Source organism: Zootermopsis nevadensis, unplaced genomic scaffold, assembly GCF_977971745.1.
Source record: "Zootermopsis nevadensis isolate Lab colony 2312 unplaced genomic scaffold, Znev_1.0 Znev_ptg000029l, whole genome shotgun sequence".
NCBI lineage: Eukaryota > Metazoa > Arthropoda > Insecta > Blattodea > Termopsidae > Zootermopsis > Zootermopsis nevadensis.
Window position 1 is genome coordinate 3,376,265 of NW_028259161.1, and position 26,284 is coordinate 3,402,548.

At 35.1% G+C, this 26,284-nt stretch overlaps 3 protein-coding genes across 7 annotated transcripts in view; 2 read left to right on the forward strand and 1 right to left on the reverse strand.

The window, feature by feature from the left end:
* Window positions 1-43: 43 nt before the first annotated feature.
* Window positions 44-6,050, forward strand: LOC110835792 (uncharacterized). Of its 4 annotated transcripts, none has more exons than XM_022076372.2 (5): window positions 44-100; window positions 1,028-1,250; window positions 1,346-1,433; window positions 2,276-2,506; window positions 3,728-6,050. In XM_022076372.2, the coding sequence occupies exons 2-5, from the start codon at window positions 1,033-1,035 to the stop codon at window positions 3,842-3,844; spliced, it is 654 nt and encodes a 217-aa protein (XP_021932064.1). In that variant the 5' UTR covers window positions 44-100; window positions 1,028-1,032; the 3' UTR covers window positions 3,845-6,050. The 4 variants fall into 4 exon arrangements, with proteins under 4 accessions (XP_021932064.1, XP_021932063.1, XP_087214179.1 ...); XM_022076371.2 differs by having other exon boundaries at window positions 71-153; XM_087358053.1 differs by lacking the exon at window positions 44-100 and adding an exon at window positions 331-414.
* Window positions 6,051-6,904: 854 nt separating this feature from the next.
* Window positions 6,905-11,214, forward strand: LOC110835794 (dynein light chain Tctex-type protein 2B). Of its 2 annotated transcripts, XM_087358055.1 has the most exons (3): window positions 6,905-7,381; window positions 9,676-9,867; window positions 11,049-11,214. In XM_087358055.1, exons 2-3 carry the CDS (start codon window positions 9,686-9,688, stop codon window positions 11,212-11,214), a joined length of 348 nt encoding a protein of 115 aa, XP_087214181.1. In that variant the 5' UTR covers window positions 6,905-7,381; window positions 9,676-9,685. The 2 variants fall into 2 exon arrangements, with proteins under 2 accessions (XP_087214181.1, XP_087214182.1); XM_087358056.1 differs by lacking the exon at window positions 6,905-7,381 and having other exon boundaries at window positions 8,028-9,867.
* Window positions 11,215-11,962: 748 nt separating this feature from the next.
* LOC110835789 (TBC1 domain family member 31) overlaps window positions 11,963-26,284 on the reverse strand; it is a 28,806-nt gene continuing 14,484 nt past the window's right edge. The window contains exons 14-23 of the mRNA XM_087358047.1: window positions 24,575-24,747; window positions 23,610-23,750; window positions 22,464-22,643; window positions 21,642-21,780; window positions 20,471-20,673; window positions 19,347-19,535; window positions 18,322-18,480; window positions 17,246-17,543; window positions 15,700-15,810; window positions 11,963-13,100 (exon numbers count right to left, since the gene is read on the reverse strand). Coding sequence (XP_087214173.1) covers window positions 15,716-15,810; window positions 17,246-17,543; window positions 18,322-18,480; window positions 19,347-19,535; window positions 20,471-20,673; window positions 21,642-21,780; window positions 22,464-22,643; window positions 23,610-23,750; window positions 24,575-24,747 — 1,577 coding nt within the window. The 3' untranslated portion in view covers window positions 11,963-13,100; window positions 15,700-15,715. The remainder of the gene's footprint in view (window positions 13,101-15,699; window positions 15,811-17,245; window positions 17,544-18,321; window positions 18,481-19,346; window positions 19,536-20,470; window positions 20,674-21,641; window positions 21,781-22,463; window positions 22,644-23,609; window positions 23,751-24,574; window positions 24,748-26,284) is intronic.

The window sequence follows — 26,284 nt, forward strand, 5'->3', positions numbered from 1 at the left end:
AGAGCTTTAGAAACACCTGTAGTGACAAGTTTTGACTAAATCAGCTGATTTTACTTATATTACCTTTCAGGTTTCAATATGGTGACAGTCTGAAGACGGTGTGAGTTGAACTGCTTAAAATTTTGTAATTTCTGAGAGAATAAAGTCACATAGGTAAACTGTATTATATATTAAGTTCTTACAGCACATGTATTACTGTATAATATACGTAATAATGTAAGATTTGAGGTTTTCACGGCGGTGAGTATGAAGATTTCTGTCTTCTGGGTTGTTGCGCTGTGTAGTCTGGTCGATGTTTACCAACGTTTCATCGCCCTGATGACGGAGGCAGTATGACCTCTGAAACGTTGATTAACATCGACCAGACTACACAGCGCAACAACCCAGAAGACAGAAATCTTCATACGTAATAATGTATAAGACTATGACATTAATGTACTGCTCAAGTATACTTTCTTCGCCAGCAGATGGAGGAAGTGCTAGGACTTTTTACACAGAATACTTCTATTTGAAAATTTGAGCTAACTCACATTGAATACATTATAATAAGTTATGAGGCTCTATTAGGTTGCATTTTATTTTCTTGGGCCAAGTAATATTTACAGAGAGAATTATATTAAACTGCTTTTTTAAATTGGGGGATCAGGATTTGTAAATTTCCATAATGTGAATGGGTAAAAATATCAAGATATAAATATTTTGCATAATTATGTTTGACTTATAATCCTATCTGCTCCTTAAAGTATAGTGGTTTGTTTGTAATAGTATGACAGAACGAAGTGCCTCTAATAATAATAGTAATTCAATTACTGTTATTCAAAAGACGCTAATGTAAAATATATAGTCATCATGTACATGTGTCATGGATAAAAAATGTATTTTAGTAATAGCTGCTGCACTATGTACCTCAGGGCCAAGGTTTGTCTCAGGTACATAGAAGTAAACACCCTATTGAGTGGTGAATAGATGGAATAATAATAGCTAATAGGACAACAACTAATAACATTATATATTATTCTTGGAACAGGTGTGATGTCATCTGTTCTGGAAGAAGCATGGAATGAAGCTACATCAGACCTCCCTAAAGAGGTAACAGATGATTGGTGGACCAAGATATTGGAGAAGTACAGTGAAGATGGAAGGAGTTATCACAATATTCAGCACTTGGAAGAAAAGTTTGAAGAATTTAAAACAGTTAAACATATTTTGAAAAATGTAAATGCAGTGACACTGGCTATCTTCTTCCACCAGTAAGTAGTAAAAATAATGTAATTTTTGGATTCTGCATAATTTTTTATGTAGATATGAGAACCTCTAGACTGATATTATAACTGTTTGCTTACAGTTATGAATATGATCCCAAAGAAGTGGATTGTGAGGAAAAAAATTCTGGACATTTCAATAAATTTGCTGACCAGAGTGGCATCCCTAATGTAAGTGAATGTAAGTTTTCTGTATTGGTACCTATATAGGAAGGTCATCAAGGGTGTGATGTAAGCTGATGAGAGGTTGCATAAACATCTACCAGACTACACAGTGCAGCAACCGAGAAGACAGCCATCTTCAAGCATACCTTCTAGTTGTAGTTTGTGAAACATGGGTATTTGGTAAACAGTGTGTGTGAGAGAGAGAGCACATTCATATGCATGTATGTGAACAGAGAATCTCACCCACCACCCATGTAGTCTTATCCATGGAACTCAAATTTAAAAAATCAGCTATACTGACTGTGTGTGTATGTGTGTAAAGGCGTGGTATTGGTATTGTATCCCACAAGGTTCCAGAATTGTATTCATTACTCAAAGGATTATTCAATTGGTACAAATTTTAATTGTTGTCTAGTTTATCATAACACATGTCACTTTTATTGCTATTTTTAAATCTCATTAATTTTTTCTTCCTGAAGTTTTCATACTTCCCCAGTTCTTATATTCTGCAACCCTTCAATTCTATTCAATCATATTCTTTCTTCCATTATTTTATGAATTCCTAATAAGCATTATGTTTTTGGAGTCTTGTTTCCAGATCTTCCAGGTGTGAACACTGAAATGGTTTTCTTGGAGGCAGACATTAACACCAGGATTAACAGTTTAGAGCAGTATGATACTTGGATGCACATTCAGTTGGTCAGACTTGCAGCCCATAAAAGTTAAAGAACACTTGTCTGTAGTATATTACTTCATCATTCGTCTCTTTTCAATATGAATGTGCCAGCTATGCTAATAAAGCAACTACTGACAGCACCATCACAGTGCAGGATGATATCTGCTTGCAGGAGAGCCCTCTTCGCAGTGCAGTTGTGGACCTTCTCTGTGCAGCTGCCACACACAGTACAGATGCACACAAGACAGATGGAATGTATGGCAGTGAGGATCTGCATTTCTTTTTAGACATTGACATGGCAGTTCTGGGGTCCAGTCCAGAGCAGTACTCTGATTACACAGCTAAAGTTCAGAAGGAATATACCTTCTTACCAGAGACTATGTACAGAAGCCTCAGACTTAAGGTGAGCATTGCTGGATCAAACTATTTTCTCAGATAATAATTATGGTACAGCAGTGCTGATATTTCAGCTCACAATTTTACAGCTTTAGGTCACAACTATAGTATAGAAACTTGTAGGTCATATTTCTATCATACTTTTCAGAACAAGAAAAGTGCACTAAACTAAATCAGCACTTATGTATAAATTAAATATTTCTATGTATGATGTATATGTAGCAATATATAATACAAATTCTATCCACAGCCCTTATGTGTTTAGTTCAGGAACTATACATTTCAGCTTAAATGAACCATTTTAGGTTAACATTAACTAACTAAATGTCTGGTAATAGAACCTGAAGGTTCAACATCACTAATGCCAAAGCCAGCCAATGGACATGATTCTGAACCATTCCAATCATTTGTAACCTACTTTTTCTTATATTCACTTTCATTATTATCCTCACACCTTCCTTTCTGCCTTTGAAGTGGTCATTTTCTGTATGCAACAGTCCCTGTGATGTATACTGCCTGAGAAGTCTCATGTTCACTACTAGCAGACTGAAAAATGCCATGCTTGTAACTAGTAATACTTTGTAACACTGGAAGTTATAAAATAATAACAAAACAAATGACTGAATAATGATACTAAGAACAGTGAAGCAGCAGAAAGCAACAAAGATGTGTGAGAAATATCTTTGTACTAAAGACCAATGTTCTCCACTCATGAATATGGAGGTATGAATGTGCATAACATTACTTTCCTACCAGGCCACCTACTTCACAAGTATTTTTTTAACTGTTGCATACAATGTTAAAACATATCCTCACAAAAATATGTATGCCTACCTTTTTGCCCTCATCCAGTCCACCATAACCTCAATGATTTGACTATTCTATCAATCAGGTTGACATTTAAGGTATTATATAAATATAAAGGAATATTTATCAACATTAAAGTTGAAACATGTAATACTGTATGTGTATCTCAAGACTCACAAACACAAATCTGAAGTATAAGCAATTACTCAGGATAGATATTTATTACAAGTAAAATTATAGCACTGACATTTTAAAATATTAACCCTTTGAAGATGAGGCTTTTTTGAATAATATGTGGTTAATGCTGTTTAAGTGAAAATCATGAAACCCATAAAATACAAAATAGTGTTAGAGATTATTGAAGCAGGTGGTATATATATTTATCAGTGAGCTTTATAGGGTTAATGGATTTGTTTTTCAGGTACTTCAGAGTTTTTTACAAATCCCAAACATATTTGCCAGCAAAGAATTTCGAGAAAAGTTTGAAACTAAAGCAAGAGCCAACATACAGAAAGAAGTGGACTCTTTGAAACATTGAATTGAACAGTAACATTGCCATTTCTTGTGAGATATTCATAATGTTGTCTTTCACAGTTTTCAAAAACTTACGGTGTTAGCTGTAGTTTTTTAAGACAGATTAATTATGCAACTTTATAATTATTTCTTCATCACAATTAAATTCCATAAATATAGTGATTAAATTGCTTGAGATTACTTAAGGTACTGTATTATTCATAAAGATACAAAAATAGCATATTTTAGAGCTTGCTGAAATGTTTTTAGTTTCTTGTATTACCTATCTTTGATTGAGAAACATTTACATCATCATATCCAGATATTTAAATGTTGATTGAACACAGTGAGAAATTGTATGTCGTATTGATTCTTCAGAAACTGCAAGCTACTGAGGATGAATCTGTGCTACATAGCTGTGTTCAGTGATACAATGTATCTTATGTTAGTCTTACTGTTCCAGCTTTCATGATGTGGCCTTCTGAATCTCATTTTTCCAACTAAGGAAGGTATTATGTACAATCTTGTAGTACAAGAGTAACTTTGATCACTAGTGAGAAATTTCCTTCTAGGGAATCTCATCCATTAGTTCAAGCATTTGAGAAACTGTTTAATTATCTGGAAATGTAGGATCAAATTCTGCCTCAGCAGCAATTTTTAACTCAAGTTCAAAGTTTTGTATTTTTAACATGAAAACAACACACATGAGGAAGGATTTAAGAATTGTGACAACTTGTCTATGCAAGAGTTTTTGAATAGAATAGAAAATAACTTCACTAATTCCAACATAAATATTTAAATAATAGTGATAATATATAAAAGTTTTCAGCTATTTCATTACAAACCAAAGACATAATGAATTGCAGGACAGTCAGAACTGAGACTTGAATCCTATTTTGAGGACAAATTATGAATCCAAACTTGCCCACTGCATGTATTGCTGCTTTTGGATAATGATATTGTCTTTTGGTGGACTGGTTTGCCAATTTCATCATTAAGTGACAAACAGATGGTCCTGGCCTTCTTATTTATAGTAATTGGATGGTGGAATAGTGCAAATCAGAAACTGTGACTGGTGGATCTGTAAAACTCTTAGCTGCCCAGAGAAAGAGTTTGAGCCTGGGATTTATGTTGTCCCACGTCAAAGTTACTGTTAACATTTTCTCTGCAAAGAAAATAAGTGTCTTTATTTGTTTTAATAATTTTATGATAGTTTGTAATTTTTATTGATGGAAATCACAGATATTTGGCTTGAAGCATTACAAGGTAGCAGAAGAATTTTTCACTGTATTCTCAGACATTAAAGAAGTTCAGAGCAGAAATAGCCAGTATTTCTGTGTAGGAAATGTTGTTCATAGTACTGAAAGTGTTTGAAATATATAATTAGTCCAGCCTCTTGTTTTGAAAGTGAGAACAATATGTATCTTTTAAACAAAAGTATTGTGTCTGTTACATGTCTAGTGATTGAAGTACCTTATATATTTTTTAACATTCACATTAAAATGTTACTGATATTTTTTAAACATATTTATTACGTCATGAACACAAGTGTAGCATGTTTTTTTCTTGAGAGACCAAAAATTCCCATATTAATTTTTATTGAGTTACATACAATGGAAACTCAAAGTAAAAAAGCTAGCTCTGATCAAAGAGAAGAACATTGATATCCAACTCAAAGCCATTCATTAGTAGCCTGTTTTTGATAATACAGTGTTGTAGGATTTGAGGTTTCCACAGCGGTGAGTCTGAAGATTGCTGTCTTCAATACAGTGTTGGCTTCAAACTGAGGTAGTAAATGTTTACAACTGTAAGAATTATATCTCAGATATGTTCAATGTAAAACAGAGTTGTTGCTGCTGCTGCTTTAAGTACCATGATAAATGATATAATGATATGACTTGGTGCATTACTTATAGTGACATCCTTAATAGTTACCATCACAAAATTGTAATTATAATTTATTTAACTGTTATACTGCAGCATTGTGTTGCAATATGTATGACATTTGTGATGTATCTATCCTATTTGTGGCATACCTGATTGTGTTCATTTTTATAATTTCACAAAGAGACATTCCTTTTTATTAGGAAAGGAAAGAATCAGTCATATCTGGGCAAAAGTTAAGCAAATGACTGTGTTCTCATCTTTTAATTATTTTATGTTTTAAGATGAGTTTGTGGTGTCTACTGGTGTGTACTTGTAAATTGGTAAACATAAATGTTGACATTTAATTGTTTAGTGTTTTGTTACAGTTTTGCATGCTTCAAATGCAAGAATTAGGAAAATTCAGAATTGACAGCCAACATAAGCCCTACCCAAGTCCTGACACATATACAAAATACTGATAGTCAGGTATCTTAAAAGAGTATGTATGTAATTCCAAGTAAAGCACAATGTTACATACATATCAGGCAGTTACCCTTTCTGTGGTCTGTCAGTGTCATTACAGTTCTTTTACAGTGACAAAGAATAGAGCTAAACAGTACAGGTAGGACTCGATTTATGCCGCTTCAATTTACGCCTGCTTCACTTTTGCGCAATGATGTTATATCCTGTAATCATTTTTATAAAGTTCTTATAAATCTGTGTATTAAATATTGTCTTTTTCTGGGCTAAACACACATTCTGGATTCTATTAGTTGTAATGATAAGTGACTACCTCTAAGTGGTTGTAGAAATTCTGTTTTTTAACTGATTTTAATTCATCAAACTGCAGATGATAGATTAATCAACAGAGATTATGCACAACAAATTTAGCACATTTCCTTATAGAGGGTTTACACAAAAGAATGGTGCGGTTTCAAAAGTTAATAAAAAAAAAATTATATCCGGCCGCTGAAGGTGTATGTTGTGCCCGTGTAAGGTGAGAAATAAATTTTTTATTAACTTTTGAAACTGCACCATTCTTTTGTGTATACCGTGTATGAACTGGCATATTCACTGCTGCTTATCATAACATGATTCCAGGAATGTTAATAAAAATATTTTTCCTCCATTTCTTCCAGGTGTCTAAACTCAATACTTGGCTCATGCCCACAGGAAAAAGTCACAAGTTATCAAGTCTTTGGGTGGGTGGGGGGGGGGGGGGGGGGGGGAGAAGGCAATTTGTTTTAAGCGACAAACTGAATGCTGTAAGACACTTCAAAATGTTACGATATTGCGTGTGACCAGTCAGTTGTCACTCAGGAAAATTCACAACACTTAATTCCATGCAGGTTGCGGGGCACCCCCTTATTTTGAAAGTGATGTCTGCTCGTGGCTGCACGATCATTTCCCAGGACAATATAAAGTATCGGTAAAATCAAATGTTGGCTTTAACGCCATAGACGTCCAGCTGCATACACCAACTGAAATTTCGGAAGTTTTTTATAATGTTAAATAAACCGCGTACGCATTTTTATTTAATTTACGGACAATACAATAACAGATCAACACAACGCCATGTCTCCTCTCCTACGCATTTTCCCTATTGACCACTAAACTCGCAGCACACCTTGATGGTGCGCTGGATCGATTGCAAGTAGCATTTTATCTTTACTACGCTACAGAGGACAAGATAAAGGTAGGTACTATTCGACAAGTGGATTCCAAAACATTATGAAATTTGAAGATGTTTTAATAGCTCAAGCACGTCCATACATGGAGAAGAAAAAGTAAAAATGTAAATGCACAAACGTCACAGCAAGTTCCTTGAGGCAATACGCATAAAATACTACGAGGTGAAGGTCATGCTCCCAATGTATTTCCTATTCGTACTATTGGCTGGAAAGTGGGTACATTTGTAATTTCTAGGCATTATTTTAAATATACGAGTTCAAGTTCCAAATATCTTAAAATACCATAGGAAACAGCTCGTATTATACAAAGCGTATCACAACTGCTTCTGATGCATATTTTCGTCTGGAATAGGGTCATTTATAGCGTGTGTGTATATATATATATACCACCGGCGGCGGCTCCAGGCGGGCTCGCGCCCGGACCCTTCCACGCACACCGCCGCGCCCTCCTACTCGAATTTTGAATCCCACGTATCCCGGGCGTTGGATAGGGAGAGGAGGGCCGGTTGAATGGCCAGCCCGCTCCCCAGACTTGACACCTCTCGATTACTACCTTTGGGGGCATGTCAAGAGCATCGTTTACGAGACACCAGTGGACGACCCAGAACAACTTTTGGCCAGAATACTTACTGCATCTGACGGGGTCCGTGAGACTCCTGGGTATTTGAAAGGATGCGCCAGAGTTTCGTTCGCCGATGCAATGCCTGCATTGAATGTACAGGACGCCACTTTGAACACACGTTGTAAATTTGGTTTGTAAGATTGCTAATGTAATCCTTGTACATTAATGAAAAACAAAATTAAGCTAGTAAGAGAATAGCAAACTACGATTATTTCAGCGGTATGTTATCAGACTCCCCTACCTTCAATGGCCTCGACTGACTCAGGATAACTTCGGAGGACGTGGATTCCTATTCGAAAGTTGTTCTCTCTGAGCCCCTCTATACGCTCCTTCAGTTTTGCCCTAACCTTTTGAATCACCTGTATGTGTGTGAGGTGAATATGAAACATTCATTTAGGGCGTATGTTTAAATCTGGGTTACAAAGTCTCACAAATATCACGGATGAGGGAAGACTAAAACAGAATTTTTGTTGGGAAACGTCTTAGAAGTTGTGTATTGGGGAGACTGGGATGTACAGAAGACAAAATTAAAATTGATCTCGGAAAACAATCTGTTGTAGAGAGCCTAAACTCACTAGCCTTTGGGTAAGTTGCAGTAGGGGACCATCATTTTTGCACAACTTAACCTTGCGGTTACAACACTAGAAGCTAATAAATAATTGGTAAATTAGTTTAATTTAGTTAAGTTACATTGTAAGATTTTGTTTTCCTTCCAATATTAAATATATCACATTTTTTAAAGTTTATTACATATATTAAGCTGGACACGTAGATTATATTCGTCATTTCAGTTGGTGCTAAGCAACAAAGCAATGGTGAAAGTTTGGTAAGATTTGAGTTTCTCATGGCGGTGAGTATGAAGATGGCAGTCTTCTGGGTTGCAGCGCCTTGTAGTCTGGTTAAAGTTTACCAAAGTTTCAGACTCCCAACCGTGAGAACTTAAAATCTCACACATCGTGTAAATCAAATATACGTCAAACGATTACCAATATCCAACATAATTTTAGTTGGCCTAATAATGAACTAAGCAAATTTATAATTTGAGAGTAGCATGCAATTAGCTGACAGGTTAGTTAGCATGCTGAACTCGTGATCAAATGGTCACCAGATGGAATCTTACTCAGAATCGACATTTATTTACTTGCTGATTGCAAATTTAAATATGTTAGAGACTATTTTTTAAAGAACTTCCTACTTACATATTGAATCTATGTCGCAATGTTGGTTAATTGTTTATGAAACAATGTTTCATACCAAACATAATTTTTTGGCATGTTTACATATTTATAATCTACATTCATGCCAAATCTAAATGTTCCTAGCTCCAATGGTTCATTACATATCGCTGTCACTTTCACAGGACCGCCATATTGTTGCATTACATTCTATTAAACAATTTACCGACAAAAACTAATGGTTTTTAAACAAGACTGTGCATATGTGACTATGATCATTGGGCTATAAGAAAACAAGACAATGCAAGGGTAATGATCTTTAAATTGAGAAATTTGGTTCCTGTAAAACATTTGTTACTGTGTGATTAACTTATTAATTAACAATTACTGTTGTTTTGAAACCTAGCATGCTTTATTAGTTTGTTGATGAGTTTTTATTTCAGCAACGTTAGTCAATAGTTCTCAGTATTCCAGTCCACTTGTTTTACTGTTAACCCAACAGATATCTAATCATGAACACATACCACTTAGAGGCCAAAAACCCTTTCAAGCCAAACTGTGTAAAACAAGTGATTCGTGCCCTCATTGACAAGGAGCTGGAGGGTGTGAAGTACAACCCAGAAACTTGTACTAGGCTGTGCTTGACCCTGTCTGAAGAATTGCGAAGTAGGATCAAGGTTCTAGGGTATGACCGGTGAGTTGGTTCAATTCATTTGTAATGTTAACATGTAATTATTTGTATTTTTGGATACACAATATTGACTTTGACAAATAATATCTTTACTGCTGTGAGAACCTCAAATCTCAAACATTTTTAATACTGTTCAACATTTTACAATGACATGGTTAAGGCAATTTTAAGCTTATTTCTGGTGATGTAATAGCTCTCAATGTTCATCTTATTGATGATAGTAATATTTACATTTCATTATAATTTTTGTCTTTTGCCTTTTGTTAACAGTATTTTTATGATACATGTTTTGGTGGATGAACTGTAGGTTACCATGTGACACTATTTTTAGATCCACCTTTCCCGTTAATATTTCTTTGTCATCTAGCAACTTTCACTAATTTCCATACAGGATAAGAGAAGTACTGACACTACCTCACAAGGGCTACTGAGTTGCCAAAATTAAATAAATGGTGCCCAAAGATAGTATTATGTTACTTTTGTCCTCTCTTGTAAAATTCTGGTTTGTCTGGTCCTTTTAGAATAATGCATTCTATTTTAAACATATGCATAAGATGGATGATAAATATGTATGAAATTTTGAATAGAAATCGTGAAGGGAAGAGACCAGTTGGAAGACCTAGGCATAGAGGGAAGGATAACATTAAAATGTTTGAAGGGTGTGGACTGGATTCATCTGGCTGTGGATAAGAACCTGGGCAGGCTCTTGTAAAAACAGTAATGAACCTTCATGTTACATAAGACATGAGGTATTTTTTGTGGATAATGGATGGACTATGGTCTTTTCTGCTTTTAACGCAGGAAATTGATATGCTGGTCTCTTAAATATGTTCAATTTTTGCCTGATTACTTGGTTTCTGATATAATCTTTTCTCCTGTAACCTGCTACATCTTTAAAAACCTCGTTTCAGCTATTTCAGTTTGACTCTCTTATAATTAAATTAGGATCCAGCACTTTGATCTATACAGCAATGTGGAAACAGATATTACTCTCTCTGTTCTTGCTCTGCTGTCTCATTTTATTTTAATTGTGGTGCAAATGTATTCAAATTACTTAGTTACTTAATCATTAAAATGGCCAAAAATTTTATTATATGCCTGGTATTTCAATTTACTGACTTGTTCATCTAATTTGTCATTCAGCACAATTACAGAGCCGACTGCACCTTTTATATGTGTTACAGATGCAAACTAGTGTGCACAGTGGAAATCGGAGAGAAATGTTCACAGAGTGTGTATTCTGTCCTCAGCTTCCTCTGGGATACTGAGCATGACAATTATGCTTTCTACACATATGAAAACTCTTATATATATGCAGTGGCATGCGTGTATGGGGTTTACTATGAATGATACTGGTCATCTTCATACATCAATAGATGTTTCGATATTGTCTGATATATTGTATTACATTTACTCATTAGCAATATCTATAACCATATTTTTACATTAAGTTAATTATCATCACAAAGATTTATAAATAAAATATTTTGTTATATTTTATTATAGTTAATATTTAATGTTAAATGTAAAAAAGTAACTAGTCTTATATAGTGACTTCCCTGAAATGTTCCACCATTCAAAGAACTCTTTGTTCTGCAAGTAAAAATGTTCTTCTCTAACAACCCAGAATTTGACATTTGACCTTTCCCTCAGCCAGATTTGTAGTCTGTCCAGAACATCATTCTTCTGCTCCAAAAGCAGAAAAAACCATAGCCCATCCTTTATCCATATAAATGAATGCAAACCATCATCAATATTCCATTAATCTGTGCAGCAGAAGAAGAATGCAGCAGTCACTGCTCTGTATGTAAATGTACATTCTCTTACTGTCCTGGCCTCTGAATGCATGCTAAATAAGACTGAAGGTGGAATCTACATTTTAGATGGAAGTGCTTGCAGAATGGTTTTCCTATTTTGTCCCTGCTGACAGGATGATAATCTTAAAGGTAAGGAAAGGAGAAGACACACAAAAATCTGCACTAAAACTTCAATTGTTCTGCATGAAATTTCATTCCTTTGCGCTTAGACTACCAGATCTCTGAATCCATGTTATATGAACTCATGTTATAGGAATGAAAGGTAATTAATTTCCAAACACTTCTGAGGAGAAAGTTACAGATGCTTAGATTTACTGAGAAGAAACTATGAATGACAGTTACAGACAATAAGTATACTGCTTAAATTTTCATGTTTCACAGCCATCAAATTAGGCAATGTCATGCAAACAGTAGTCAGACTTCTTACAGCTGTTAGAGTATGACAGTGAATGAATTAACATTTCAAACAATATTTAAAACGTATTTAATAAAAAATTCTCTTATGACTTCACAATAACATATATTACAGTATCACCTATATCTACTATTTCAGGAGCATCTAATATAACAAGAACAGATGCGACACTTACACAGCACTGCTTCTGAAATCTATCCTGAAGCAAACATATATTCAATGCATGCTGTAACAGATTAAAACATGCATTAATGTCTTTGTATTACTAACCCTTCTACTGTCACACTGGAGCTACTTATAACTCAATATGGCGTTTCTCATAGGTTATGTCACAACGTAAATTGGTAGGAATTAAAATATTTCCCATAATTTTCCTATGGCACATAATGTAAAAACATACTAACAGATTCTGATATCTTTTGGTTATACTGTAGTCTATTAGTGTGAAGTCTTTATCAACACACAGCATTAGTTTTCCCCCAAAACTCTATGATATAGAACTAAGGCTATTGTAGGATTTAAGGTTTTCACAGTAACATAGATTTAGATTGTAGTCTTCTGGGTTGTTGCACCATGTAGTCTGGTCTGAAATGCTGGTATACAACCAGAATACTACATGGTGCAACAATCCAGAAAACCTTAAAAATGTATGTATTTATCCACTTATCTGACTGTACTGTGCAGCAAGTATCAGAGGAACACAATATTTGTAACATGCTGCAAAAACTCAACTTGAAAGAGTACAGTTTCAGGAAGAAGCCTATTTTGAAAGAGTTCACATACCACAAACATACAAAATTACTGCAATATCTCACTCTTGTAGAGTTCGGTCAGTCCTTCATATAATATGCATTGGTTTCACTTTTATTAAGACAACAATCACAATATCAAAATCATATCATATGCTCTATTATTTCAAACCTCTCTTTCCATGAAATATCACTTTCTGTTATCACAATCTAGAAACGGCTGGATGTGTATCACATACTTGTAATTGTGTATACCTATATGAAAGGACAAATGTTTCCATTTAGTTTCCATTATGCAAGTTCACTTTATAAAGATGTTAATACCAGTTTTTGTAATACATGGTGTCTTGCATTATTTACAAACACAGCTACAAAAGATACATAAGATTAAACATGATAAGAAGATATGGATATTTAGAAGAATGTGATATAAAGTGTTGTAGTTTATTTTTTAGTGCTATCAAAGCATTTTAATTTAATTTAAGACAATTTACAAGTGTAGGATGAAATCTGTAAAATAAGTAAACATAACAAATTCAAGATGGGTAATCTTGAAACAAATATTTATGAAAAAAGTTATTGTTTCAATGAGACAAAAAGTTAGGATGGTATATTAAAGGTGAAATAGGAACTGTATAAGAATATAAGAGAGAAAGGATGAAAAATAACATGTTATAGGCATGATAATAGATAACAAAAAAAACCTATGATACATGAGGATATAAAGACTCTTTGACATAAAAAACTGAAGTCAAGTGTTCCCAGTGACTACGCAAGGATGGCAGAGAAACCAGTCAAGTGTGGAAAGTGGGAACTGGAATCAAATTGGCTATTGAAAACCGTAAGACATGTTGAAGAAAAAACAATGTCCTATTTTTTCTATACTTCTTTTAGATCTAAGTTAATAATTCAATAACTGAAAAGACTACATCATATTAAAAAAAGTGCACAGTCCTTGTAAGACAGTTTAAGGGACTAGTTACTGAATGTTTCATAGCAGTAGCTAAACTTACAAATAGTATCTTAAAACATATAATTATTACAAAATTATCTTAAGACAGGACATTCTTAAACTTTTGCCTCTTCTATTTTGAACATTCTATTTCTAACATTAAATATTAAGATACTAACTTATGAACCTGTTCATTTCTAAAGGATCATGATGACGGTTTATTGCTGAATTCCAGAAATTAAATACTGATACTAATTTTAAACAATCATTCTTTGCTTGGTTTGTTAAACTGAATTAAGTTATTCAATAATCTTCCACCTACTACCAAAAGTTTGAATCATGATATAAAAATGTTTAAGCCAGCATTAAAAGAGTATCTCCTACCTCACTCCTACTCAATACAAGAATTTTTAATACTGTAGTCCTAAAAATTTGTAAATAGCTGTTATAACTATATATTTATAGTTGTACTAGAAACAAGTATTGTATTTGTGCTATGGAATGTAAATAAATTCTATTCTACTTATAATTATATATCACTTAGACATATTTATATGTGGTGTTTCATATGCAGTCATTGTAATGGCCATTATTTTCTCTAGTATGGTATCTCCAAGGACCTCGTGTACATATATACATAATGAATGTTTACTTATTACATTCATTGGAGATTCTATATCATAGTCACATATGCACATTATATTAAACTCTTTTATCATTTCTAGGAACACACATTACCGGGGGACTGAATCCAGGTGCTTCAGCTACTTTTCTAATATATTTTGTTAGTAAACTACATGGATATTTGTGACAAAAACTTCAAAAATATAACTTCCTCTTCCACGTGTCTGTATCTCCATTTTCACAGAGAAATTATGAAAATATTAAATCTAAAACTAAATACAAACACAAAATGATACCTCTGGGATGCCACTTTACTTGAATGTTAGAATAAGTTTTTATGAATATCTCATTTAATGTCTATGTTTGACATAACTTGTAGAATTCAATGAAACAAACATCTTACATTATATTTCGGTTACAAGAGTTTCCTTTCCTTTAGGAAACAGTTATAAGCATCTTCAATTAACTTACCTGACAAGAAATTCTGGATTCCTTTACTGGTCATAACATGAAACACATCTCATCCTCATTTGAATTTAATGGACAGAGTCCACTCTTCCCAGGCTTAGAGATTTGTATAAATTATTAGTTCAGAGTTGAAAAGAAGGTGATGAGAAAATGTATGGACTGAAGATGGAGGATGCAACACAAAGAAAATTGTATTAGCTTCACAATTCTTTACAAATATTGCTAGGAAATAAGGTAAAGGAGGATGAGATGGGTAGAGCATGTAGTACACTGGGAGAGATAAGAATTGCATAGTTTTGGCCAGAAAACCTAAGAGAAAAGACCACTTGGAAAATCTAGGCATACAATAAGGAATAAAATTAAATGAATCTTACAAACATCATGTAGGAGGGTGTGGGCTGAATTTATTTGGATCAGAACAGGGCTGCTGTAAACATGGCAATCAACCTTAAGGATATATAAAAGGTAGAACATTTATTTACTAGCTGAGTGATTATTAGCTTCTCATGGACTGTGTTCCATAGTAATATTTCAAGTCTGAAGGATCACAAAGGGAAAGGTCACATACATGTTGGCACTTTAAGTTTTGTCATTTTCATGTCTATAACCTAAATTTTCATGACTAGAACCTCAAGAATCAACCACAATCAAAGTTCTGTTGAACTTTCTTGTACTTCTGCTTGTTCCACTTGCCTTTTTATCTTTACATCTGTTGATAAAACGCACAAACCTAAAAAATACCACATGCAAAAAATCTAGCTAAGTAATGCTGCTGCTGTATTAAATTAAACTAAGGAAGAGACTACATACCTGAAACTTTGCTCTTTCACAGGAAACCTGACTCAGCTACTATGTGCTCCCTGACATCCATAGCAGCTTTCACGGCATCCTGTTCCTGTCTGTAGAATTCAGCACTCCTCACTAAGGTGTCCACAGCAAAATAAAAAATATATTGTAATTACACAGGATATGAAAATTTCAGACCCGTTTTAAAAGTAGGGGTTTATAGTGGTGTGCTAACTGTTCGAAATTTAGATTCAAGTCGAGTTTTTAAAACAAACTCGGCTCGAATCGAACTGATAAAAATGTTCGAAAACATCGAGTGTTGACACTTGTTTCCAATATTGCGCGTAGGATGCATTTTCTACGCAATCGATAAAGCAACCATCGACTTTCAGCTCGTACTGTTATCGATAGTGCACAGTGAGCATCGATCTCACTCTACACGTGTTTCGGTTACATTTATGCGCGCGTGGGAGGCGGGACTGTTGTCTTCGTTGTATCGGCTCATAACGTGCAGTGCGCACAACCGACGAAAGCAAATTTCTGCCGTTCTCATATTTACGATTTGTCGTCTCTAAAATCATACTCTTTAAGCAAAACAAAAATGTATATAATCAAAAACAATGAACCACTTGTAAGATTTGAGGTTTTCACAGCGGTGAATATGAAGATTTCTGCGTTGTTGCACTGTATAGTCTGGTCGATGTTTACCAATGTTTCAGAAGTCAAACTGCCCTCGTCATCAGGGCGATGAATATGCCAATTGCCAACCAACCAAAAAGCTAACTAAGGCCGGAGTCCTGCGCAAGCGCAAGACACATTCCCTTCCTAGGTACCAACATTCCTGCGTACGAAACGCATTGCTGGAAATGGTAAACAGAGCCTTATAATTAAAACGGGAATTTTGCTTACGTTAACGGGGTTCCGTCGTGGCGGGAACATCGACCATTCAAACTAGGGTCTGTTGCTGCTGATGGGAGGTTATCCCATCAGACAACTTGTCCAAAAGAATTTGGTTGGTTGGTTCTCTGGGGTTTGAAACCAGAGGGAGGGGCCGCTTCGGCTGAAGGCCTCTACAGCTTGGGGGGGGGTCACTTCAGCTGAAGGCCTCCATGATTGAGGGTGGTGGGCCGTGCCCCAATTGAATTTTACTCTGGCATCCTCTTACAACTGAGGAAAAGCACGGAAAACCTCAGTCAGGGTAGCCAGCCGAGTGGTCAGACCACTCGTTGCGTCGAGACAGCCTCGGCTGGCCTGCTGAACATCATTTGCCCTTGGGTGACCTCTGTCAGCCCTCATTCAGCACAAGTGCCTCCTGAGTTTCCATATTCAGTGGTGTAAGATAGAGGATTCCAAGAGTTTCTATATACAATGGAACCTAGATATCACATACCTTCAAGAACTGTATTTTCTTGAAGTGTTATACCTGAAATGTATTGCATTTTCAAGTCAGAAATCAAGAAACAGGAAACCAAGCTGCTGGTAGAAAAATTCATGAGAGACTGGAGAAAGAGAAAAGAGCTGGACTGCAGATGGAAGCAGCATTATAGTCCTCATTTTTAGGTTTACTCACGTGATGATGCCTTTGTTCTTGAAGCCACATCCCTCCTTTGTTGATTCTGTTTGCTGCTCCATCCCTGCTGCCTGATTTCCTCATTGCACCTTGGATGGAGAAAGCTGGATGGTAAGTCACTTTGCTGCAATCGAACCAGTTTCTCTTGTTCTCTATTGAGTGCCCATCTGTCTGCCTGACTCTCTACAACCTCATGTAGTCGAGCTGTTCCTTCATTTAGGCGCACTTCAGTCAGCTGCTTCAGCAGATGCTCTACTTCTTGCTCCAGTTTCTTAGTTTCTGTTTCACGGTGCATTACCTAGTTGCATACACACACATTACAATGGCTGTAGCAAAAGCTGATTCATTATGCCACAATTATGTTGGACATTGTCTATTATCAGAGATATACTTGATACGATGGTTTGGGAAATGAATCTACTTCTCTCTTCTGGTGATTGATTGTTATTGTACTGACAAATATTTCTCATTGTTACAGTTTCAAGATTAGTGACAACAGCTGAGAATGTATCTGCAACCCTTTGAATATTAACCTTTATCGACTGTGTCACAGCTTACGCACAGTCCAGCTGGCTGTATATTGCAGTAACATTGACCTCATACTTTAAAGTCCTTCTGGCAGACCTGTTCTACATGGGTTTAAATCCTCTATCATCATACAATAAAAATTAAACATTTATGCTAACCACTAAACCACTTGGGCAAACCTAGTGGTTAGATCGCAAAATTATTATCAAATAGGTGTCAGGCTGTATGGTAACTGTTGTACTGCTGTCACTAATCTGATAAATACAAACAATAAAAATTGCATGTCAGTATAATAAAAACAAACCATCACAAGAGGAAGTATATCCAACTCCTAAGACAAGGTAATATCTATGTGAACCATGGTGTAATGTTACCACTATGCAGTAAATAATTAATAAATAATCATTCCAAAAATAAAAATTACCTGCAACCTAATGGTCATTCTACCCTGAAGTACCTTGTAACAGAATCTGAAATGGTAGCTTTTCATTCACCAATGGAACGCAATCCTAGGAATAAAGATATAATAACCATAACAGATACTTTACCTTGATATTGTTTTGACCAGACTGGAGAGTGTGTTGTCTCTCTGCTACCTCCCTTGCCAATTCCAACTCAGCCGTGTGCAACAATTCATCCAGCATAGCTACACGAGTTTCAATATTCACCTGCTTTGCAAGATGTTCTGAATTAGCTTCACTGTGTAACTGAAAAGACAGAAATAATGGCTTTCTATTACAACATGCACATACAAACTCGGCTATAACAAGATCCAAGGGACCAAGGTAAAGTGACTGTTATAACCATTATTGTAGCTATATGTTACTTTTGCTGTTACTCACTACTTCTATCTCACACACACACACACAGATATATACTTATGGAAAAGGGATAAAAACAACAATGAATAAACATAGCTTATGATTACATGATTAACAATTTATTCAATATATTTATGCACTACAAAGAAATAATTTTTAAAGCAGTTTGTGCCTCTGGCTCGACACTACATTAACTAGATACTCACCACCCTCTACTTCCTTGCTTTCAAGAAGGGTTATAAATTTCTATCGGCAGGGATGTGGAAAGAGATAAGGGGGAGAATGTCTTAAACAGGAAAAGCAATAACAGATCTTAGTCCCTGGTACAGCAGTTCAGCCACTGCTTGTTATAACGTGTTAAAGATTTGCTCATTATACCCATGAAGATCTCAACTACCATGAAATGTTGCTAATAAAATGCATCATTTCCAACCAACTCTTCTCTGTTTGCTCACAATAACTGCGATTTCATTATAACTGTGCTCATTATAAATGAGTTTGACTTAATTACATATCTTTTATAAAAGTTTCTAAATAATATCTGAGAATAAAACTTCTTTATAATATTTCATTGACAACCAAATTGAAATGACTCAAAAGAGGATCACATGGTGGGTTTCTGTGATCACAGATATAACAATTTTTGATTACAGGACAGAAAATGTCTTGATACATCTGCTACAGGACAAAACATAAAACAAGTGTTTTCTTTCCTCCCCCTCCCCCCCTTCCCCATAGTATATGTAACCCACCTTCCTGAGCTCATTTGCCAGCTGTTCTTGCTGTAGCTGCAAAGCGTGATGCTCCACAGAAGTTGATGGTACCACATTGTTTGCTGTTCCTAGCATCTGCTCTAGATTGTGTTTATGTGTCAGCAATTTCAGGTAGTGTTGCTGAATCTCCTCCTCTGCTGCAGCTACTTCAGTTTCCTGTTGTGCCCTCTGTGACCAGTATTAAAGATGTAATTGCTGCATATTATATATGACTTCCAAACTCAGCATAATTACTGTACTAGATCCTAATGCAATGAAATCTTAATTGCCCTTTATACTGTAATTATTTGTATACTGAAATGCCCACATAAATGATACAACAAAAAAAGAAATTAATGAACAATACCATATTTATCAAAATAAAACACACACCACTTTCTAAAATGTTTGCATAGAAAATTGGATGCACATCTGTTTGAGGATTTGATTTGGATAGCACAAAGCACAACATGTACAGCAGCAAACTTTGCAACATTGTCTGTGCAGTCTGTATCTGCCATCAGGTAAAGAAGGAAGATTGCAGTATATTCCTCCAAAATGTTGGTATCTATCTACAAGTCCACAGTTTTATAACCCAGAAGACTAACACCAACAAATTCATTGCTGTGAGAACCTCAAATCTCATGATCCTATCATTATTAATGCAGAAATGCCATGTTTTAACCAATACAAAATATTAGAGTCAGGCCAGGAAGTTTTAAATTTTTTAGCATCAGACACATGGATAGATGTTCTAACATACAGTGCCTTTCTTGGCGACACTGAATTTTTATATTAAACTAAGAAAACCCTTAAATTGGAGAAAATGGAACACTTGAGATTACTGTCTTTGAGTCATTTAAATGAGGAGAAACCTTAAATTGAGGAACATTAAATGAGAAAAGGAAATAAAGAACATAAAATTGGGAAAGACCTCAAACTGACACTGACACCAACATAAAATGAGGAAACACCTTAAATTGCGAACAAAAAAGAAGACAAACTTAATGAAAATTAGGAAAAGGCTTAAACTGATTTCTGCTGTATTAACCATCCATTTGTCTTACAAATATTATAATAAAGTGAATAAATTAGTTTTACACTTTCAGGTCTCTGCATCATACCTTTCGTTCAATGTTATCAAGCAGCTGATTAAGAGCCACATGCCGCTTTTGTACATTCTGCCTCATAAGTCTATCCTTGGCAACATCCAGCAGCTCCAGTTCACGGACTCGTAAATCTTGTCGGACAGCCAGTATTTTCTGCCGCTGATCAGCCACTCGTTTCTCCTCTTTATGAAGTATCTCTTGACATACTTCCTCAAGTTCTAGGAAACAAATTCTACTTTCACCACTGACAGAAAACATATTTTAACTCACAATGCAGTCATTACCAGGAAGTTATGTCTACCATTTCAACTGCCTAGGTTAAATAACATCACATGCAGAAATGACCATGAATAATTTATAAATTGGGAAAGATGTGAAAGTAAATGACCGTGGCCTACAGCACTATTCCACCATTTCCCTGGAGTACCTGAAGAAAATAAAATGTAAGACCTCAGTAAATATAATCAGTCTCTGGGCCAAGGACTGAATGCCTTTCAAACACTAAGCAGAAGAGCATCTGTTCATCATAGGAAATAGTTACAGCATTAATCTTCTTCTTTTTGGGGACAGGGTGAGCTCCAGGAAGTCACAGATGTTTACTAAGCACTGTTACCTGAAACCTGATGATAACAGTTTTCTGGCATGCTTTATATGAATCCTTATTGCAGTAGACACTTTGTTCTATTCCTGCATGCAAAGCTTTGCGTGTGCATGTGTGTGCGCGCGTGCGCATGCCTGTCTGTTTGCATACCTAAAGTGCAGTAAATCAAAGCCACTCCATGGTCATAACTTAGATCCAATACGCTACACTTTGGCCTACCCTCTCCCACCCTCATAACATATAATGATACAACAGTCTCCAGTGACAAAGAAGTGACAGATAAAAATGTAATTTTTTAATGTGTACAAAGAATATAAATGTATTTAAATATTACATTATACAGAATGATTAGGTCAATGTGTGTAAATGATGTGAGAGAGGGAACAATACTTGTCAGAGACCTCGGAGTCAGAGAGATAAATAGAAGAGAGTTCCGAATATTGTGTTCATTCCGTGAACTATATCAAGAACAGGGCAGCAGCATCTTCCATGTGGGGCCACTATTCTGTTTTCCTCTTCATCATCAAATTAATTACAACCAGTGTACCTCATTTCAATATTGATGCATATCGATTAGTAACACACCTTTCAGGCGTTTTTCTTGTATTTCAGTGTGTATTGCATCATGGATCCTTTCTTCCTGTTCAGCTTTTTGCTTCATTGCTCTTTCATATTCCTTCAAAATGTTTTGTTCCTCAATGCGAATCTGCTCCATTCGATGAGCCTGTAAAATTTATGGACATTATAAAAGCCACTCCATATATTCACATCGTCATATTTATTTCACCTATTCTCCACTGCCTCCTGAACAGCATTTTTACAATTACACTCTATAGTATGAACGTACAGTATTGTGCTGCTTCCAACAGGTTTCAAAATTCAACTGAAAGGTGCTAATAATGTTTCTGAAAGCAGTCACATCAAGTTCAAACTTTGAGTGAATGTAAAAAATTATCCTGGAAGACAAGCTATTTAAAATCAGCAGATCAGGTACAGCACATAAGTAATACATGAAACAGCAAAGGCAATGATCCAGTGACATTCCATAGTATATGTTGATTACTACTGGGCTCTAAAACATATATAAAATAATAATGTTATTATTGCTGCCATAAATCAAAATTCCAGAATGAACAAAGGAAACTAACACTATGTAACTCCAAAAAATGATTAGTCATAATTAAATTCAGTAGATCAGGGGTGATTGGATCATCGATTTAATGAACAAATACATGAACCAATTGTTGAGAACATTGAAAATTACTAAAACCTCATACTGCTTCATTGCCTTCACTATTCTGTTGGTTATGTGTTATTCTAGGTTTTCTTTCTTTCTAAACAGCCAAAGAAAGCTGGAAACAAAGATCTTCAGTAGTCTGTAAATCTAACTATACATCATTTACTAACCTTGTAATCAATTATGAACTTTGGGTACTGATTGAACACTGGATATGAACCTTTCTCAAGAGGCTTGAATGCAGTAAGGTACTGTCTTGGGTGTACTTCCTTTCTGGTCTTATTACACAACATATATGTCTTCGATATAAACTGCTTCATATCTACTGGATTCTGATTGTGAAAGAAATACTGGAAGAGAGCAGTCAATGTTTCTTACATACTTGTATACTTAAACATTCCATAATATATAGAAAAGAAGTACATAAAATTCCTGAAGCACTGATTATGGCCACAAGAGCATGTCTGGCATGAAAATGGCTTTTTTCATTACACAGAATTTGTAAAAACTTCAAATCAATCCAACAGAAAGCTTAGTCTTACTTGTGGTTTTTGTTGTTGGTCTACAATGAGTCATGGTTGTGCTACCTGTGCCTGGATTGTTGTAATACTCCCACGCAATATTGGAATTCACAATGATGGATATTATACTGCTATGAGTGACTCAATTTAGATAATACACCAACTCATGTGCAATATAAATGTTTAGTGTGGAATTACACAAAGTGTGTGTGTTTTTTTATAAATATGACTGTTTTTATGCATAGTGCTTTATATTAATGCATTGCTTTATAAATTGTATGATTTTAATAGACAGATTAATGGACTGAATTAATATGTTTTTGCCAGTGATGATGACCTCATGAGGTCGAAATGTGTTTGGCACAAAGTGTTCTTTGAAGTGTAAACAGTTTTGTTTGTATATATAATTTTATATTTTAGATATTCAACACTGCACAGTATCCAACATTTTAAGATTAACACAAAGGATTATCAAGTACAGTTAAAATTAAGCAATTTTCAAACTTTGTTATCAAATTGGAAAGAGACAATTTTCAAAACTTTTTCAGGCACTAAAATATCCATTTATACCTTTGAAATGATAATTAGTAGAATATTTAGCCACTTAAAATAATTGAAGATCGGTGAGAATGTAGTATAATCATTGAATATGTTTCTATGATTGTAATGAATGATAGGATTTGTATTCACTGTAAAAGAATCTACAGTATGTTTTCTGCAATTAGAGTTAAAACTCATACAGCATAAATTTCTAACTATTAACACTGAATGGTAGCTCTAGCAGAAGAAACTGACCTCAAAATCATCACGGTTCCGACACGACATGATTGTTGTACGGCATACAATATTATATGCCACAACAGCCATTAACAAGAAGGATGGTTCATTGGATAAGACATGGTCCCATAGGCACAACCAATCTGACCTTGGCAACACCTGAAACAATACTGATGCCATCACTTTTGTTTAAGCAACTATCAGTCAAATTCCGTTCCTGTATTTTATACTTAGCACCAAATGTTATTAGAGAGATCAAATCAAGGAGAATGAGAGGGGTGAGGCATATGTGATACATTGGAGATACACTTACAGAACTTAAAACAATAAATCACGAAAGACAGAGACCACTTGGAAGACTCACTGAAGGATTATATTAAAATAAAACTGATCTTCAATGAATGTAGAACACATGACATAATATCTTCATTCTGAAATTGATTAATTAATGTATAAGTTATTTACATTGTTATTAAGAAATGTATTCATCCATCTTAGTTTCCATTTCATTATTTATTTACTTTGTTATTTCATGCTGGCTCTAAATCGGTCCTGTATTTTGTAGCTTCTTCTGCTCAGTGCCTATTACATGAATTTTAACATTTTATGTCTGTCTATATTTTAATTAATGTCATATGCAATGATATGTTTATAAAAGGAGTGGTGAAGGATGTTAATCTGTAAACTGAGTGTAACATGAAAGTCTAAGATATTTAAAATTGTATCACTTGATATAAATTCATTAAACCTGTGCACTACAGGAAATCAAGTTTTGTTTGTCATTGAAAGTTCATTCCTTTAAATTTCATAAAATAAACCTTTTCACAATTACTCTAAAATAAGTAGCTTACAGGTATGAGAAATGTTTTGTAATATTGTGTTAAATCACAGATATATAAGGGAATGTAAACACCACTGCTTTGTAAGGGTTCATTAATTTTCAACTATTTCATAACCATACCATATTCTACAAAATCACATACCTCTGAAAATGCTACCTCTAGCAGAGTCCATGCATACAAATCTGTTTTGACTCCAGCACCACAGTAAAATTCCAGCAGCTCTGTATCATGTTCAGCAAGAACATTCTCAATCATAGACAATACATTTACTGGTGGGAATGGGAAATACTCAAACCAATACTGACACCAGTTCACTGAAGTGATAAACAACGAATAAATTAGAACAGATTTGATGAAAGACTCAGGTTACGAGCCACCTGATGTGGCTTGTAACCCGAGAGTCTTTCATCATCTTCAGTCGCCACAAAAGCTTCACTTAATACTAAAACAGATTTATTTCAGTGTTGAAAATGCAGATTATATTATCACAATCCACTTGGAATAACTCAATTATTATCACATCAGAGGAATATTGTATTATATTCTTTTTAATCTGTAATATCAGCATTATAAAGGAAGTTTACTCTTGCTGTATAGCATAATCCATGTTTAATTTTATATTGTTGCCAGTCTCAATACCTTTGTCTCTTCTTGAAAAGACACTAGCACTGAATATGGTGGAATAGTATAATATGTTTGACTTTATCAGAGGTACCCAGTTCAAATCTCAGACAGAACATCAGCTAACCCAAGTGAATGTATTTATTTATGCTTTATTTAATGATCCTATCAATAGCTAAGATTATACAGCATCAAATAATGACTAGTGAATAAATTGGAAGGGATGTGGAAGGAAACATTCGTGGCCTAATTTAAGGTATTATCCCAGCATCTGCCTGAACAGACTGAAAGACCTATTAGGAAGCCAGTCTCCAGGACAAAATTTGAACCTGGGACCTCCAAATTACAAATGGTATTACTAACTACTTACAACATTTATCCCAAATGGGGTTTTCAAGTCATTTGTGTCAGCCATTTGAGGTCAATGTTGGACAGTACCTGAAATAGTCCATTACCTCTTCTACCCAGTCTTTTCAAATTCAGCAAACATAAATCTTGCTTGGCACTATATAATTTTATACTTGATAGAGCATTCTTAAATAACCTGGTATATGATGATGATGATGATGACAGAAGGTTGGATGGATGAATGCAGACTTTGCTTGCATTACACACATTGAAAATAGTGTGATGTGTTGGGGTTGGCATTGTTGTTAGTTTATAGACATTGTTGTATTCATGCATTGTTGTATTATTATTGACATTGTTGCGTTTAGCATTGTTGCATAGACATTGTTGTATTTGTATAAAAGCCGATTGACAATCGACTTTGACAGTAGACTTTACCTTGCATTGTTATGCACGCAGGAGTTCATAGTATAAAAGCTGACCATTGTCGGTCCATATTTACACAGTATAAGTGGAGTTTTGTAAAAGCCGACGAGTGAGTGGATGCGGCTTCGGGAGTTGAGCTTTTGTGCTGGTAAAACGTTTTAGAAAATAGAAAGTGCTTATCTTATATAAGAATTATTAAGAAATCTGTGACGTGGACGTCGTGGTCTCTTACAATTGAACAAAGTTTGAGAAATCTGTGACGTGGACGTCGTGGTCTCTTACAATTGAACAAAGTTTGAGAGACATGGAAGGAGGTGAGCTGGCCTTTCTGAAGGCCCACCTCCCTGAAGTGTTCCAACAGGTCCAGAAGCAGATCCTGGACGCCATCGCGGCGGAAAAGCAAAGACAGCGGGCAGCAGTGGCAGCAGCATTAAATACAGCAGCTACGACCGTGGT